Raw genomic sequence first — 19460 nt, 5'->3', positions numbered from 1 at the left:
CACTTCCCTGCCTCCTCCCCCTCCCTGGGCTTCTGCAACCAATCGCAAGGCAAGAACCCCCTTGGGCTCCTCGTTCTGCCCTCCCTCAGCCAAAGAAAATACCAAACCTCCCATCCTTTGTCCAATGATTGGTTCCTTCCTTCCTATTAGAGACTGGCAAAAAGCCTGCTCCTGCCTCCCACCCCACTCAGCTACAAAAGGAAACATTAACCCTTCCTTGCTCCTGGCTGGAATTTCCCTGCTGCCCACCCAGTCGGAATGATGGCCCCACGAGGTTTTTCATGCTGCAAAAACAGTAAGCAGCACACCCAGACACAGACAGACTTGAGTCTGTGCACGTGGGGATCGAGTGTCAAGTCAGGGGGCCTTGAATTTTTTTTTGAGTCTTTCACACACACCTCACAAGTCAACAAGTCATCAAAAAACACGCATTTTTGCAACTTGAGTCCGAGTCATCAGAGTCGAATTCGCAACCCTGCAAGAAACTGAACCAAGCTTGGGTCTATGCAAAGAAGGGATAGTGCTATGCAAACAGTACCACAGGCACAATCCTATGCATGTCTACTCTGAAGTAAGTCCTATTGTGTTCAGTGGGAGTTATTCCCAGCAAAGTGTAGTTAGGTTTGCAGTCAAAGTTCAGTTCAATAAAGATGGTGAACTTGGTATGTTCAGATTGGAGAAGGAGAGAAGACTAAGGGATGTACGATAGCCAAGTATCTGAGGGGCTGTCACATAGATGAAGGAGACAACTTACAGCCCAAATCTATCTAAAATGTATGCCAGTGGAATGCACATTACATCAGTGCAGGCTGCCACAAAGCAGCCTTAAAGCGCTCTGGGGCAGTAGAAGCTGCTGGCAAGCCAGTGGAAAGGCCAGGTCCTTCCTATACATGCCAGCAGATCGACAGAGACCCACCAGCAAAGGTAAGCCCATGTAGGGGGTGGGATGCAGGGGAGAAGATGGGGAAGGCAGGGATTGCGTTGAACAGGGCAGGGTGGGTGGAATGGGGCAGTGACAAGGGCAGGGGGAAGGCAGATTGAGCCTGGCAGGGGATAGGCCTGATCCTGGTCCAGCAGGCGCAGCTCCTTTCACTGGTGCTGGTGGGAAGGCTTCCACTTTTCTACCAGCAGGCCTAAATGGTGCACTGTTGCAACGTGCTTTATGGCACTGGTAAAGCGCTTGCTACACTGGTACAGTTAGGGTTGTGCTCCTGGTTTTGTACAATCTTTAATAGACTAGAAGAATCCAGTCTAGTGTTTTATCCTTATTGCCTACTATTATATCCTAGCTTTTGTTAATATCCTAAACTAGTATTTATTTTTTTAAATAATCTTAAATGCAATACTTTGTCTTTAGCAGGTAAGTCAGAGTACCTATTTTTCCACATCTTGTGCTAACTAAAATAAGCTATTGTGAGCTATTGTTCAGCTGCTAAAATAAAATGCAAGATTGAATGCTTACACTTATTTTAAAAAATCCTACATTCTCCATTTTATCTAATTATCTAAAGCTGTTGTAGTTCAAGCTGAGCAGAATTATCAGTTAATATATATGACCAGCTAAGTAGCTTTGATCAATAGGATGATCAGTGTATATGACCATGAAGTGCAATTATCAGCTGTAATATCTTGCATTCCAAGCAACCTAATGTCGTATATCTGCTACGTGTAATTATTGACAATAAAACAGCCTAATCAATTACATAAAAATAGGTCATTTCAGCATAACGTAACTTTTTGGGTCAATTTCTGGCCAGCACATTAGAAAACGTTTCTCTCAGTGAACAAAAATTGTTCATCCCTTCAGATATGTTGTAAAATCCAGGCTGAAGAATGTCTGTGACACATATAGGGGAGCAGAAATTTTATGGTGCTCACAGATATGTACCTGTGAGGTCTGTGATATGTACCTGTGAGGGCAGGAGGTCTGGTCAGAGTGTAGAGCCTCCGTTTGCCTGAAGATAACATCTGTAGGTCGCCAGTTCTAGGCCACTGGCACCGTGAATGGTGAGACCTTGAAGCAGCTGACAAGCCGAAGCAAGTTATTCCACCTGCTCTTCGGTGTGAGCGAAGAAGCGTCTTGGCTGCCCTCCATGTGAGAAATGAAGGAGCTGCTTATCAGCTTGCGTGGGAGGAAACTGGAGGCCAGAATGTGATACCAAATCAGAAAGATCCATCTGAAATGTTGTGGTTCTTGAAAGATAGAACCTTTCAATTCTGTAAATTGAAAACCTGTAAATCCCTGCGGGGATTTAGAATAGCCTGCCTTTGTAAACCGCCTTGAATAAAGTCTGAGGAGAAATCTGACGACCAAGAAAGGCGGTATATAAATACCTGTATTATTATTATTATTATTATTATTATTATTATTATTATTATTATTATTATTATTATTACCTTGAGCCAAGTAAGAAATAAGATTCTTTGTACGGATCCCCTATGGATACCAAGGGCCAACCTATACACATAACTGATAAAAAATAAAGCTATATTTATTGTGAAATTCTATTGTAGTTATACATTAAACATGCCAATCTACTGTAAGTGCATGTTCTGGCTACTGTCTCCAATGCATATCTTTGAACTAGAGCAGTAGGCCATAAGCATATATTTTCGGATCATGTAGTGGCACTGACTGTAAGTGATCCAAGAACATCTGATAATTGACAGGAAGGTAGTTTTTCAAATGTTATTTTGATGATTCACCAGATCAACATGAAATCCTCTAGCATAGCAATCGGTAGCATGACTGGAATGGCATAAGTGACCAAGCTAGTTTTTTTAGCAGTTTGATCAGGTTTCACTAGGTAGCCTAGAGAGAGGGACAGTTGAAGTGCTCCTGCAGCTATGGATGCATAACAGTCTCCATTGGCCAGTTAAACCAGTTAGTAATTGTTCAGTATCATCTGATGATGTAGGCCCTTCATACCTTAACTGGGTAGTCTAGAAAACCCAAGGAACATTGGGTGAAGGCTCACAGCCCAATCCTATTTGGACGTTAGCAACAGTTACTGAGCTGCATCACGTTGCTGCATCACCTTGTGAGGAGTTGCGTTGGATTGGGTTGTAAATCTGGGAAAGCATAAGACTATGGAAACCAGTCTCTTCAGTCTGTGTGATGGAGAATACAGTGCCCTTGCTCTTTGCTGTGAATGTTTGTTGTGGTGCCTCCTTGGCATCCTTTTTACAATAACAAAATGGAGATGCACTAGAATAGCATTGCTCCTATTTGGGATGCCCTCAGAGACGAAAAGAGTTATAAGCTTCTGTCTATATGATTTTTCATCAGGCTTGGAAGTGGGTCTTGGGCCCTGTTATACTGTATGTCTCTGAAAGACTTATTAGGCTGTGGAGGTTTCAGCAAGAAGTTGTCATTACAAAGGTACGTATGCAGTATATATTTTATTATCTATGTTAAAATCAATATGTATGGTTATTTTGCTTCATCAGGAGAAAAATGCTGTATCCTATTTTTGTTGGTCTGTTCCACATTGTGCTCAGAGGTTTATTTTCATTACCGTATTCATGAGGTCTCTGTCATCCTTTACACTGTCATAATACAGCTTTTAAAAAATCGGTTTTCCTACAATAGCCCATCTGAAATTGAACTACTGGATATGCAACATACCCCTATGAAAAATTCAAAGGGGTTTGTAAACTATAAAGTGTTGTGCATCCTGAAGCAAATTGAAATTAATGTTTGCACATTTAAAGGAAGATCAGTCATAATATTCTGATCTGCGCAACTGATTGGTTTCTCTAATTGATTGGATTTAATCGTAGTAGCTGTTACTCCTAAAGTTGTATTCACAGGAAAACAAGGATCATTCCAAACTACCTAGTATTTTTAGCATGAAAGCTCAAACGAGATGTGATGGGACAGCCATGTATCTGTGCCATTCATAAATACCTTGGGCAAGGCTGGATGGAGACCTCCTCATGCCTGAATGCTGCTCCCATTTGGCTCGGTAAGCCAAATGCTGCTTACCGAGCTCATGCCCAACCTTGTCTGATCTCGGAAGCTAAGCAGGGTCAGGCCTGGTTAGTACTTGGATGGGAGACCGCCTGGGAATACTGGATGCTGTAGGCTTATACCATAGTCTTTCGAGACTGAAGGTTGCCAACCATTTACCAGGTGATGTGTCAGTTTCTGCTCTTTCCACCCTCTGGATTAGAAAAAGGGGCAGAGTGAAAAGCAAAGTGTGGAGGAGAGGAGAGGATAGTGGTGGGCTAGCTAAAGTATCTCTAACACTTTAGCCTACCCCTCTCTGCTCAGCCCCCTCTTTCAACCCAGGATGGAAGAGGGGAAGCAGTAGAGGCAAGTGGGGAGATGGAGGGCACCCCTCTACCATTCTGCTGCCTGAGGTCACTGTCTCAGGGCCCAAACTTATCCAACTTTCCAGAGCCAATGCAGCTGCAATGCAGCCCCAAGGTAAGGGAACAAATGTTTCCACTGATCAGAATGGGAGTTACTGGGGAAAACAATAGGTTTCCCTGGGAAAGGCTACTTGGGAAAGTCTTTCTTCTGTTTAGGAAGGGGCACAGATCCAAGGGGACTCCCCCATGAAACCATACAATAGTGAGGACTAAGCAATCCATGGACTATGGAAAAGCATGGTCAGCTTGCTGTTTGAGGAACTGAGACCAGGAGGGTAATAAAGAACAATAAAAAGAGTTTATTAAAAGACTGACTAAACAAGACAAAATAAAAGAAATGGAAAGCAGATGCAGAGGATCAGAAAACAGAACCATATCAAAAATAGAAACAGGACTAAGTCGGCTGGGACAGACTGGCAAAATAATGGATGTAGAACTTAAAAGACATGGGAAAAATTAAATAACATCCTTGCACATGACTTGTTGGATATTTGCCTGGCCTTAGCTATACTCTCCCTTTTACTGTCTGGGAGAGTGGGGAATTCTGATTCCTATACTCCTGTAAGGAGTGAATCTTTCATTAATGCCCAGACTCAGTGCATCAGATGAGCAACCTTGAGCATCCCTGTGCATGAACTTAAAAAACCTAAGGTTACTTATGTCATTGGGTCATTCAGTTGGATTAATTAGGGCCACTTGGGCACCCTATCCTACCTCTATATGTAACTAAGGGCGCAATCCAGCCCTTGACATGGGCTGGTGCAAGTCCCTTGCACCGGCCTAGGAGGGTTGCAAACATGCCATGAGGCACATTTGTGCCTCCTCCGGAGGAAGCTGGGCTGATGCTCAGAGAAGTGCTGGTCTGTGGAGGCCGATGCAAGCCTCCGCACTGGCTTCCTCCACAAGGCTTGTGAAGATAGGGAATCCACATAATACTTGCCTAGGAGGCTAGTGGCCTTTCTGTAATAGTACAGAATTGGGAATTCAGAGAGGAGTGAGAGGGTGTCTCAGTTGCTTTGAGAATGATAAGACATTGTAGAAACCTGTGGAGGATTAGATAGATCTATAGATGGAGAAAAGTAGTCAAAAGAGGACATACTCAAGGATTTTGGCCTCATAAACAAGGTAGATACTTGAATATATGCACATAGCTTTCCCTATCAAATCTATTCTTCTGAAACCAAGAGCAACAAAAAAGGAATGTGAATATGGACTAAAACAGCACCAAGTGTTGTCTCAGATTTCGCATGAACGTCCACAGGGGAACATCATCAAGTTCTCAATTACCACAACTCATACTCTCCATGATATAGCGTTGTGTAGACACATTAAAAATACGTTTTAATTGTGTCACGGTAAGAAAATTTTATCTTTAACCACTGTTGTTTATATAAGCAAATATGGGCTGCACGTCTACTCAGAAGTAAGTCCCATTGTGTTCAGTAGGGCTTACACCCTTAAAAATGTGGATAGGATTGTGACTTATATGACTCAAGTGTGTAATATGACCATTTATCCTGGAGGAAAATTGTGAATGGCCTCTAAGACTAATGCATTGAGGGCCCTTAAGGCCATTGTTTCTTTGGAGTAAGAGATGTCAGTATCCGGAGTGATAGGGAGAAGAGGCTTGGAAGGAATGAGAGATTCCTGCAAGTGGGAATGGACTTTAACTGGGGGCCACACTTTTTCAGAAGAGCATCTACAACTCTCTTTGGATTCTCTATTGGTAAGTAGGACAACTATGTTATACTCATCTGATCTAACTTTGGCTTAGGTGGTGTCTCATTCTTCTGGAGTTCTGGAGCTTCATATGAAGAAACGTGGCTTTAAGATGGAAGCTGGTCAGTATGTCTTTCTCCAGTGCCCTTCTGTATCATGGTTGGAGTGGCACCCTTTCACCCTCACATCAGCCCCTGAGGATGACTTTTTCAGCGTACACATAAGGTCCGTTGGTGATTGGACAGAAGCCCTTTTCAGCATTTTTGGAGCTGAAGAAAAAGTCTTTAAAGAGCCCTGGAAGCTACCCAGGTTTGATAACTAATTACAGTTTTGCAACTTGTGATTTTGTTTGGATTGGCTAAAGATTTGTGAAGCTTTTTAACATATCAAAATACGGTGTTAATTACAGATGTAGTAAAATACAGAGTTTATGCAATCTTGCTGACAGAAAAGCTAAGCATATCTTATTTCAATGTTTTCCTCGAGGGAGGTTGCTTAACCTATGTTACTTAGACACAATTTTAAATACTATTTGATATGGGCATGATCCTGGCAACAATACACACTTGTCAGCAGAAAAGTTAAGCAAGTGTTTATGGGCCCAATCCTGCTGCTCATCACCAGTATGCACTGTCGCAAACATGCCATAAGGCATGTTTGCGGCCCCTAGCGCCAGTGGAGCACTGGTGGTACTGGGCTGGCTGGTACTGGGCTAGCTGGCTGGTACTGGGCTAGCGCTAGGCGAGCACCGGAGCTCCACTGCTTGGCGGTCACATGGACCGCCGGCCAGTGGAAAGGTTGGTGGGGGCATGGGGGGAGTCGGGGAGGAGACGTTCCGGGGTGGGGGAGGTGGGGGGAGGGCGGGGAGAGGGCAGGGAGAAGGCGTGCCAGGGAGAGGGAGCAGTGCGGTGGAGCAACCACCGGATCCTGAGTCTCTGTTTCAGCTCACTGGCCCAATACAGAGGCCCAACATTCTACACCAACCCTTGGGTCAATGGAGAATTGAGTAGTTCCATTGTGGGGCTACTCAGCTTACCCGGGGAAGGGGAAGAAAGTCATTTCTCCCAAGCAGCTGCCGGCACTGCATGCGAAGTGTGCAGGATGCAGCGGCAGCCATTTTCTGCGCCGGGGGTGCAGGATTGGGCTGTAAGGCTGCTATCCTAACTGGGGAGTAAAATCTGTGGAACTCATTGTGACTTACTTTTAATAAATGCACTTAACGTTCTGTTTCATGGTCAGGGAGGCGGTGTTTGTTGAGCAAATGCCCTAGAAATAGACCAGGAACAAAACAGACAAGAAATCATCCCAGATTGGATGGATATCTTTTTGCATGCTATGTGGTGCTATAACCAATTCTTAAATGATTATGATGAATGTATTTGCTTCTTTCTCCTAGCTTGGTCATTGTGACAATTCTCCTGCCCCCCCCCCCCATTTTTGCCTATCTTCTTGTGTTTTTGGAATTTTTAACCTGGAAGTTTCTGTGCCATTCAGCAACCAAAATGTTGCTGAGACATACTTGGCAAAGCAGCCTTTGTCCTTTTGTTTGAGAAACGCCATTGCGAGTTGAACATGTGCTAGATATATATTCAGCGCTTCTCTTTCTTTCTGGGGTGGCTAGCCCCTTTCTGAGATTGCTGTGTGCTTAGCAATTGAGCAAGAAAGCCTGCAGATGCTACTGTGAAATTGAATTTGTATACAAACCCCTGGGATTCAGTAGTCTCTTGGGTAGGTGCCCTCCCCCCCACACACAAATATCCCTCCTCTGCCTGGGCTCTGTTGTTTGGGATGGTGACTGTGGATACTGTTCCCCTGTTAACCTGCTGGAGCAGTAAAGGGGAAGTGGGAGAAAGGAAAGGGAGGTGTATTTTCATCCATTCCTGTAAACAGTATTAGCAGTTTGGCAGAACATCTGGAAACCTGCAAGGCAGTTTTGAGTATTAACACTGAATTCTTGGGAAGTCTATTACATGAGTTATCAGTGGTTGGGGTTCATCACACCATGGGTTTTTTTTACCTTGTGGACATGGCAGGAAGGAGTGCTGAGCCCAAATGCTCCCTCTCCCATCTCTAATTTCCTCCTTCCTTTCCATGCTTACCTACAAAGGAGGAATCCTGGATTTGATCTTGGTTTCATAACCTGGATTGTAAATTACACAAATGGTAGCTCCCATGTTCAGACAAAATACAGAGCTGTGCTTTAAGTAACAGGAATTCTTGTGTCCCAACTCTGCCAAGAAGAGAAGGGGGAAAGGGAGTGTATGGCCTTGGTGCTCCTTCTTGCTGCATTCATGAACCAATAAATCATGGTTTGTTGAACTGTCTGAACTGGTCCACTGCCTGTTTTAAATATCTGCTGCTTGTAATGTGGCCAAGCTAATAAATGTGTAACCTTGTGAAAAATCAGTGAGAGCCATTCACAAGCCCTGCTGATCTAGGGATTGAATGAAGGTGCAATCTAGAGAACATTAAAAGTATTAAAGGCCAATCAGAATGAAGAGGGTTTAAGTGTACAGTTAATTATCTACCTATCCATTTTTTTTTTCTGGACTGCTCCAGATAGGATTAAAACTTATTAAGTCCAAAATCCTTATTTTAAATCTTGGGAATTTACATTAGTAAATCACTTTTAATCCAGTGAATAAGGGATTCAGTTCTGAAACTATCTTAGAGGAAAGAACTATATTTAAGGATGGTATTTAAGAAGGAACTGTGGACTTGATGTAGCTCCTAGTTGTGCACATATAGATGCAAGTGACAACTAGTGCCCCAGTCAAATATATGGAACCTTGTCCACATAAAACAATCCTGCCAATTCAACAGTGTTTGAACGGGTATATCAGTAATTATGTGAATGAACCTCCATATTCACATCAGCTGCCCAAACAGAAGCCTGCTTCTTCACGCAGTTCTTCCTTCCTGGATTGGGGCCAACCAGTATCACCTTGAAATTTCATTTTAGCAGAGACATTTTAAGATATTTATGAATTAGATGCTAATCGTTTTAATCAGCTTGAAAAAAATCCTTGCTCACTACTGAAGGAGTGAAAATGTGAGGAAGAAAATGCTAATGTATAATTCCTTCCCCTTCCTCACATTTTCAATATTTGGCAAGAAGTTTTCAAACTGATTAAAAACATTTCAGAATTAAATCAGTTCCTCTCTGCTTTGATTTACACACTCTAGAAAGCAAGACTTTTAAAACCAGGATGCTTTTGAGTAAATAAATCATAATTAAATATGCAAACGCATCCTCTAAATTTGGACATGCAATTAAATGACTAATCAGATTTCAGAAATCCTTAAAATTGCAATTGCATGCTTAAATAAATGGCCAGGTCTCTTACTCCTGCTGTCTTGCTCAATATTAAAGACGTTCTTTGATATCAAAATGCCTTGCATTGAAAGCTTCTTCTTGGAGCAAAGGCAGCTGTTTAGAGAATGTAGGCCAACAACCATTTGTATTTTAATGTATCCAAACAATGATAACGTTCTTATGGACTTGTAACATTAGTTTAAATGTTATGGCAGGCTAGCTGTGGATGGGCCCTTTGGAGCAGCAGCAACAGATGTCTTTCAGTATCAAAGCAGTGTGTGCATTGCAGCAGGAATTGGGGTCACTCCCTTTGCTTCCATTCTGAAATCTATATGGCATAAGTGTAGTAATCTAAGTACAGAACTGAGGCTGAAAAAGGTAGGTAATGTTTATTTAATGTATACTTTCTGCTGGTTTTCAAAAAAAAAATGCTCATTTAATACTTACTGCAGATATGTGAGTATATGTAGTGGTTATCTACACAGGCGCTAGCCTTGGCCTTAGTATGTTGACAATGAAGCAAAGCACACTTTGCACATGCACAAGAGCAAACTCGGCACGGCCTTGGTGACATGCTAGGTCTGAAGCTTTGTAGCCTGTCAACAAGGCAATGTTATAAAGAATCATATCTAGGGATGTGTTTGTGGTTAAGCTAGAAAGCTGATGGGTTACAGCCAGTGTGAGTCTCATCATCCTCTTGGAAATTTCCCTATTACGCAGACTATTGACTCATGGTTTAGTATTGTAAACAAGATCAGAAAATGGAAAACCCCAGCCTGTTGTGAATTGTATAAGAAGGAATAAAAGGCAGAGAAGGCTGAATCCCAGAAGCTTCTTCTTCTGCATCTGGCCTTCCTTCTGCATCTCGCTACTATACTTGCCTGTTGTATTCATTGTTCTAACGCTTTGCTGCCTCGAGATCTAACTTTCAAACCCTCAGAGTGCTTCTGCTTTTAAAACTCTCCATCAGGCCACAAGATATAGTCTTGTGTGTCTCCCACCAAGCCCCTCAAAAGCCTTGGGTGCTCCCCAGAGCAGCATCTTGCACTGCTACAAGTATAAGTCAATCTCACAGATAAGTTGAGGGCAGGTTTTGATAAAAAATCTTGGAATTTTCTATGACCCTTGGATAAGTCAGAGGGGTTAAACTTAGGGGGTGCTTGGCTATAATTTTGTCTGATTTTACCTGAGGCCAGATCCTGAAAAATAACTTACCAGTAATTTTTACCTAAGAACTGTACAGTCTCTAATTTATTAAAAATTTAGTAAAGGATCATAAGACATTTTCATTTATTACCTTTTAAATTCTTGTCTTCACAACCTTTTTGTAAACACTATCAGAGTAAGTGCAGAGTAAACAGCATACCAGTAGAACCATTAATCAAATCCTTCTTTAAGGTGCCTGGTGAGTTAAGCCAGAGGCTTTACATATAACATACAACATATAATAACTGTGAGTATGCAGTTCATTTCACAGTAGAAAGACCAGCAACAAAGACCCAGCATGGGCAAGCATAGCTGCACATAGTTGCAACCCAATTTACTCAGAAGTAGACCCCATTGCTTTCCTTGGGTGTTATTCTTAAGTAATGGTGCACTGAATTGTAGCCACTGTTTCAGATGGAAATGAGGATGACATCCTGGTGTTTTAAAAATCAGACCTCTGTCAAACATTTGCAAAAATGATGCAGAATGCAAAATTTGTAAAGTGGTGCAAAATGGTTTGCAAAACATTTGCAAATTGGTGCAGAAGGGTTGTCTGCTAAAGCGAATGAGGACTGTCGATTTAAATGGAAGCCTTAAACTCTGGCTTACATTTTTTTCCAGGGGGAAGGAGTGAAAGGGTTAACTTTGGCTGCAGCTTTCAGAGAATAATGCTTTGGTTGCCCTGGAGACAAATAGCCCTCTCATTATCTCTGCATTGTCCTGTTCTCTCCTCTGGGCTTCTCCTGAATAACACTGACCCCTGAGTGACCCGCAGATAAGGCAAGGGAATGACTTACACTTGATTTATTGGCAGAAATTTCTCGACTTATACGCAAATATATGTTGCTTGTCTTCAATCTGCTATGCCAGTTCTGCTCATCTGTAGCATTGGGTATCTAGCCAGAGAGTCTCAGGGCCCAATCCTATCCAACTTTCCAGCACCGGTACAGCCTCAATGCAGCTCCAAGGTAAGGGAACAAATGTTCCCGTACCTTGAGGAGGCCTCTACGACCGCCTCCCCACTGCAGGATGCAGTGCATGCCCCATTGCTATGGCTGCGCCGGCACTGGAAAATTAGATAGGACTGGGCCCTCAGCCACCTGGCCTTCCTGCCAGCACCTTCGAGCTGCTTCTTCTTATTGACGGCCATTACTGCAATGCCCTCTGCAGCTCCTCATGTATCTAGAGTACTCTACACAAGTGGTTGGCTACGTCCCTGCTCCTGTGGACCATTATAGATTGTCTCTGGAGCATTGTTATGTTGGTGACAATTGACAAACTGTGGTGCAAAGGTGAAAAGTTGAGGGCTCACACACTTAAAAGAATTGTGCTGCTTGTCAAATGTCACAGCTCTTTGGACAGCTCTGTGTCACAGCTCTGTGGACATTGGGACCCATTATACCCATACAGCTGCATTCTACACAGCCCGTGGTAGATAATGTGATAGGTAGATAATGTGTAGCAGCAATGGACACTGCTACAATTCTAGAAGAATTCTAGAATTCTAGAAGAATTCTACTTTCCCAGCAATAAATTATTACCACATGTTTAGTGTTTGGAAAATGCAGTCACTTCAAAACAGAAGTACTTCTCTGAGAGAAGTGGTGTCTGGATCTTGCGTGATAACCCTGTGAAGTCTGTCTTTAAAGCTCTTATTTTACAGATTAGGATGTAATGGTGAGTGATTGTAAAAGTCTGGTGTATTATAGTGGCTAAAAATGTGGGGCAGAAAGTCCCCAGTGCAAATCTTGACGGATTTCATTAGGCGGCCTTAAGCAAGCCATTATTATCTCAGTGCCCCCCCCCCCTCAACATCTGTGACATGAGAATAAAAATAATTATCTACCTCACAAAGACAGTACAAGGGTTACTGAAATAAAGTATCTAAAATGCTCCGCAAATTGGAAAATACTCCACAAATGTTATTGGAAAATTCTCCACAAATGCCCAAACCTACCAAGAGGGTCCATGGCTTGGTGGATATGTGAACAACCAACTCCCTGCCCCAAGCCCTTCATGCTATCATATCACTGGAAGAAATTTAGATTAAGCATTAAAGGCCTAAAGCTACGCCAGAGTTACTAGTGTAACTCTGTGTACACTAGTGCAACAATAGTGTAGAAGCCCACTTGCCAAAGGAAGCCACTGACACTGATACAATATAAAAAAACGCCATGCCAACATAGCTTGGATGTCACTCAAATACCAGCACAACTCTGTCAGTGGAGAGATCAAAACAGGGAGGAGATTGGGGTGTGTGACATGGGAGAGATGTAGGAGAAGCGTGAGACAGATGAAGAGGAGTCTGTGTACTCTATATCTTAACCCCTCTTCAGACAACGGACTTGCCCTGATGTCAGAAAATGCTCTACCACCAAAAGACCTAGTGTAGGTAAAAGTAACCCCATAAGGGAAAAACAGTACTTTCCCTGCCCAACCCTTTCCTCCGGGATGGAGAGTAGGATACAAACTACTTTCGACAGTTAATCACACTACACCCACCTTAGTACTAAAGCCCCTGTAAAGTAGACTACACTCAGAGCCAAATCCTGTCCTTCCTCCCACATGCAGGTGCAGCTGCACCAAAAATGTGTGTACTGTATCCAGTGTGTGTGTGTGTGTGTGTGTGTGTGTGTGTGTGTGTGAGAGAGAGAGAGAGAGAGAGAGAGAGAGAGAGAGAGAGAGAGAGAGAGAGAGAGAGACTCTGCAATGGGTTTCCTTGGACCTGCACCAGTGAAATCACTAGCACAAGTCCGAGGAGAGAAAGGGGGTGGGTAGTCTGCAGAAAAGGAGGTCAGATCCAGTGTGTGCAATCACCACCAGATCTACCCTGTCATGCAACTTCCTCATTCCCTGTTATGCCTCCCCTGCCTGCCCAGTTTTTCTCCCTCCCTGGGAGCTCTGTCAGCAGTTCTGCTTTTGTAAAGGCAGGCCAGTCCTTGATGGGATAGTGCCATCAGATGATCAGACAAGCAACATGGGGCGACACCTTCCTGGTCGCTCAAAGGAGAACATTGGTGATGGGAAACATAGTGAAAGGTATTCATCATTCAAAGGAAGCACTTTGCACAAACAATTAATTGTCAGGACAAGTTTGGGATTTAGCCCTTGTTGCACCGGCATCAGTGTGCCGTTGTCAGAACAGACTTAAGATATGATGGTTGTCAAGCTGGCATTGGGGCAGCTTCCAAATAGGTTTGGGCATTAGCTGTGATTTTCAAAAACCTATTCAAACCCTATATAAATGAATGGCAAAGCATGTTTGAAAAGAATAGTCAGGGAACTCTGCCTGTCAATGCTGGAGAGAAAATAAAGTATCAATTCACACCTGAGCACAGTAGCCTGCTATAAGATTAGCCACTTATCTCCGAATAAATAATTTAAGAACCATAGAGGATGCGCGATGAAAGCTTGCACTTTGTTGAATTGTTTTACTTTCCCTTGACAGGTTTATTTCTATTGGATTTGCCGAGATCCATCTGCCTTTGAGTGGTTTGCTGATCTCCTGTGCTTGCTGGAAGCACAAATGGCTGAGAAAGGGAAAGCCCATTTTCTAAGCTATCACATATTTCTTACTGACTGGGATGAAAGTCAGGTATGAACGAAATCTTCAGGGACTGAGTTACTGAATCTTACTTTTCCAGGACTGCAGCCTAAGGAACTGTAATCAAATGAATGCCTAATCGCATGAAGCCTGGCTTCCTTAAAGTGGATGGTAGTTACATTTGTCTTTTGAAAGTATCTGTTTCAAGTACAATGCCAAGAAGTCCCAGACAAACCACCTGATGCCTCTGTAGCAGCTGGAACTTCCAGCCAGAACTCTATTGCTGTTTCTCATGCGCTTGCCGCGTCCTTCACTGGCCCACCTCAGACAACATGTAGAAACATGGGACTGAATCCCACTTGCATATCCTGCTTGAAGAACCAAATAAGATTTCCAAGATTTCATGCATCCCAGTTTGGCCATATAAATCATGATCAGAAGTAACCTTCCTCCACTTGTGCATGTGGCCAAAGCTCTGGAATGTTGTGCATGTGTAGGTTTCAACCATGGTTACACATGATGTCTGAACCAGGTGTCTCTCTAGGTTGCTTCTCACTTCCTCTTTCTTCTGCCTCCACTTTCCAGGTGTCTCAGCTTGCCACCATTCTGCCCAGGTCATTGCCATTAATGAACCCATCTTTATATAGCTTCACTCTTGTTCCCATCAGCTGTACATCAGTCCCTACTGGCAGTTTTGTTGGGCTCACTCATGAAAATGAGATGGAGTTCAACCATAGTTAGTGGGAAACTCAGCAACTCGAATAGTGGCACCATTTCAGTGCTGGTTCTCAGACATCTAGCAAGCGAAGTGAAGCTGTCCTGCTTCAACTCTGCATAATAAACTTTTTCTAGTTTCTAGTTTATCTAGTTTATAATAATGTCTTTTTCTAGTACATGATGGATGTTCCTTGAAACATGAGTGGATCTGTTTAATGATGTGGGGTATCTCTGGGCTAGCACCACTTCTAGCTTACAACTGGGCAGATCTACATGATTTGTTGTTACATAACTTTGGGAGCAGTCCTAACCCACTTTCCATCACCAACACAAGGGCAACACAGCTCCTAGGTAAGGAAACAAATATTCCCTTACTTTGAGGAGGCCTCTGTGAGTGCCCCCAACTACAGGATGCAGCACACATCTCATTGGCACAGCAATGCCAGTGCTGGAAAGTGGGTTTAGGATTTGGGCCTGTATGGTGTCCTTAGCATTGAAAGTTCAGAACATCCATTCTGCCACCATAATGAATTAAATGTCCTGAGATCCACTTTGTTTAGGCCAGGGGTTCCCAAACTGTGTGCTGTGGTGCCTGAGGGTGCCAAAGGATGTCCCTGTTGGCCTCCCCAGCTTTCCTGGCTGCTGCCATCTTGGGTCATGCAAGATCTCACACAATTCAAGTTGTTGTCATCCAGTATAGCTGGGAAGGCCACTGCGAAAGAAGGGCACCCTGATTCAGTAAGTTTGGAAACTGCTGGTTTAGGTTCCTCTTGGCATTTTTATTTCCTCATTAATCTGCATCAACATTCATCTGTTGGTTTTGATTGCTACAACTTGTTGATTCTCAAGCAATGACTTTTTGGTTCACTACAATTTAGGCTACTCATATTGCTTTACATGATGACGAAAAAGTAGATGTAATTACTGGCTTGAGACAGAAGACCTTCTATGGAAGACCAAACTGGGACTCCGAATTCAGGCAAATAGCAGAAAATCATCCTAGGTAAGGCAAATTAGCAAATAATGTCGTTATACTGAGTCTTCCCCAGTGGAAGTATACCTCTATAAAAGTGACCCTTTAAAAATAATTTAAGTTGAATTCATATGCTGAAAGCATTTTTATGCATAATAAGGCTTTAGATGAAGAAATCTTGGATCCACAATGCCAATAAAATCTAATTTTTGGACAAGAAAATCTAATATTTAGAAGTATTTCAATATCTTGGCATTTGTCCAGCTATAATTGAAAGACACAATCCAATTATTGTTCAGTACAAAGGACAAAGTAACATTAATTTCCCTTGAAAATGGTTATTAAAGAGATAAACAGTGAGGCCTTTTTCTTATGATGTCAAGGATGTGTTTGTTCCCTGGCATAATTGGCTGTGGATGTAAAGACAATGCTCTTATGATATTAGTTCATCTCGAAAGCTGAGCTCTGGAGTTTTGCTAGGAAAAGCTTAGGAAAGCTCCTTTGTTCCCAGAAGTCTCTGAAGTGATCATTGCAACTTATTTGATTATCATCATCTAGAAAATATTGAACCTTTCTTAGCAATGCCCAGTATACCTACCTATTGAAGAAAAATAAATGACATGAAAAATAAGCATTTAAAATACTTTTGCAATAAGAAATATTGAGAAGGTATTAAATCATCCAAACAGAAGCTATCCAGTGTACTGTCTAATCTGGGGATGAGCATCCTTCTTTACATTTTATTAAATTTTAAAAATTCATTTATTCAAGGGCTAGGGAATGGGCAACTTCTGACTTCGCCAGGAGACCACCATATATTAGTTGTGGAACACAAAGTGGCCCAGTAAAAAGTCGTCTATGCTGTTTGTGTTTAGAATTTCTTTTTCTCCTTCTGTAAAATCCTTGACGCATTTTCAGTTCTATCACACATTATCAAGGCTGAATTAAGAAGTTTAACTTGGGGCCAAACCAGTTTGCTGGGGTGGAGGGGAGATTCATATCAGGACAGGGATGTGGATGGAGTTTTACCCTTTGCATCTCTGTCATTTTCCCACAAAACCACCCTTCCTGGAAGAAGCTCCTGAAGTGTCATTGCAGAAAATAGTACCCTTGGAGCACATAGCTACTTTCCCACAAACCTGCTGCTGATCACATTCCATAAATTCCTGATGCTTCTCTGATTCTCTGGAAAAGATATGTGTCTAAAAATGAACATGTTCAAATTATGTTTTTTTGGTTTTTTTTAAGGAAAGACTTTTGAAATGTATACTGTGACTTTCTTGGCAGTGACAGCATTGGTGTTTTCTTTTGTGGACCCAAATCTCTCTCTGAAGCCCTTCAAAAGAAGTGCAAGCAATATTCCTCTGCTGATCCCAGGGGTGTGCAGTTTTACTACAACAAAGAAAGTTTCTAGAGTCTTTTTGGGGGAAGGGGAATTGTAATTTATATCTGTGTGTTTAGTATATGCCCTTCTCCTTCATTTCTGTTGACTTGGATGGCATCATAAGTGTTAGAGAGCTAGTGTAGTATACTGGCTAACAGACTAACAGCATAGTCCTAGGTAGTCTACTCAGAGGTAAGTCCCATTTTTTCCAATGGGGTCTACTCCCAAGAAAGTATATATAGGATTACAGCCTGAGCTACAAATGGATTTCTCTGGTTAAAATGTAACTTCTGCCATGAACTCTTGAGGTGACCTTCACCTCAGCCTCCGCTTCCCGAGATCTGCGGACAATGCTTCTTTTCATTACATGGTGACGCTTGTAAGGTCTGCAACAAGATAATTAATGTGAAATGCTCTGAACATTCAAAAGTGTTATACAAATGCTATGTTTTAACACCAATTTTAAGCAGCACGTTTGATGTTTTGTGTTTTTGTAAAGGAAATCACAGTACTGCCATTACCTATTTTATCAGACAGAGCAGGGATATCAAACATAAGGCCTGTGGGCCGAATGCAGCCCCCAAAAGCAATTTATCCATCCCCTGTTATAACTGTGCTCTTCCAGCTTAATAATTGGGCTCTCTCATATCTTGAAAATATGAACAAGATTTGCAATGAGAAAGACATTTTCTCTTTTGTCATTTGTAGCTAATGAGTTTCTATGAGGACAAAATGCTTATTTTTGGCCATCACCTACTTAATGATGTCACTTCTGGTCCTTAGCAGGTGCTATGAATGCTAAATTCAACCCTCTGTATGAAACCAGTTTGACATCCTTGAGATAGAGTGTGAATAATGCGTTAAAACAGTCCTGAGAAGTCTGGCACAAGATGTACTGCAGCTCTACTCTTTCTTTGCTAATGAGCAGTCCCAAGCAATGATCTCGTAGTTAATATCAGAACGATGTGTTCTGGTTTAGGTCCACTGTAACTAAGGCAAAGATATGCAGGACAGCTTAAGAGCTAGTTTTGCTGGACCTACAGAGAAAAGATGTGCTGATGGTTTTCTCCCTACTTATAGGGAGAATCATTATATTTTTCTCTGTCTAGGTCATTCTCAGCCTATCCAAGTGATAGACCAGACCCTACAGATTAACAGAAATTATCTAGATTCTCCAGGTCTACCATATATTCACAGCACAGGCTGCTGCTGGTAGCCCAGCAACTGATGGGTAGAAGTGTCTGTTTCTGGTAAGAAAGGATTATAGCCTAAGGGCGCAATCCTATCCACACTTTCCTGGGAGTAAACCCAATTGAACACAATTGGGGCTTACATCTGAGTAGATATGCATAGGATTGTGCTGCTAGTCTTACTGAATACAATACACTTACTTCTGAGTCAGATAAGTAACACCATTTTCAGACAACTCTATCCATGGGTTGGGACAGAATAGTGGCAGAAGTACAGTCCCCAGGAAACAGGACTTTGTTACTCCCATGAGAGCTACAGTGCTGCTATTATAACAATTGAGGAGGTGGAAGTCTTCTGCCCTTGTGCATTTAGATGGTAGGGGAAGGCCCGTCCTTTCTCCCTCTTTGCTCATGTAGCAGGCCTCAGAGAAAAGGGAGGATGGGGGAAACTGCCAGCTCCCCATGTTGCCTCTACTCCAGCTCAGATTTCAACAGCTACAGCGTCAAGAGGGCCAGTAGTGGCTAGGATGGCTCAGGAGATCAGAGATCCCTCTTGGCAAGAGTGAAGTAGAATTTCTAGAGTCAACCCAATGGCCACTGGCTGAACAGAGACTGCAGTGCCTTTGCCTCAAGAACCAGATCACGCCTGTACAATCTTTGCGTAGGTGCCACAGCCACCCAGCTTATAAAAATACAACAAGGTCGAACATTTAGAACCCAAGAAGAGCCCTGCTGGATCAGAAGGAAAACTCACCTAGTCCGGCATTCATTTGTTAGCAGGGGTCGATTGGCTGCTTTCCGTAAGCCCACAAACATGGTATGAAGGCATCAGCCCCCTCCTGCTGTTTGCTGGGATTCAGAGGGACATAATTCTGCTTGCAGATACACTATGTGAAGCTGTGAAACAACTGTCCAAAGGTGGAGAAGATTGCCAGCTATGAAAGAGCTGAAACATGTGGAACAGAATACTGTTTTTTTTGCAAAATATTGTTCCATATGTTGTATTCATGGAGCGGGGAGTTTCTCCCATGAAA

At 42.6% G+C, this 19460-nt stretch overlaps 1 protein-coding gene across 1 annotated transcript in view; it reads left to right on the top strand.

The window, feature by feature from the left end:
- The window catches only part of NOX3 (NADPH oxidase 3), a 33918-nt gene extending 16652 nt beyond the window's left edge, over positions 1 to 17266 (top strand). Inside the window, exons 8-13 of the mRNA XM_066611313.1 lie at positions 3290 to 3382; positions 6152 to 6405; positions 9628 to 9790; positions 14067 to 14213; positions 15758 to 15882; positions 17140 to 17266. Of these exons, the coding sequence (XP_066467410.1) occupies positions 3290 to 3382; positions 6152 to 6405; positions 9628 to 9790; positions 14067 to 14213; positions 15758 to 15882; positions 17140 to 17266 (909 nt within the window). The remainder of the gene's footprint in view (positions 1 to 3289; positions 3383 to 6151; positions 6406 to 9627; positions 9791 to 14066; positions 14214 to 15757; positions 15883 to 17139) is intronic.
- Positions 17267 to 19460: the final 2194 nt, after the last annotated feature.

The sequence above is a fragment of the Tiliqua scincoides genome, chromosome 1 (assembly GCF_035046505.1).
Source record: "Tiliqua scincoides isolate rTilSci1 chromosome 1, rTilSci1.hap2, whole genome shotgun sequence".
Taxonomy (NCBI): Eukaryota; Metazoa; Chordata; class Lepidosauria; order Squamata; family Scincidae; genus Tiliqua; species Tiliqua scincoides.
Note: the sequence above shows the minus strand (reverse complement) of the source record. Positions and strands in the feature narration are given on the sequence as shown.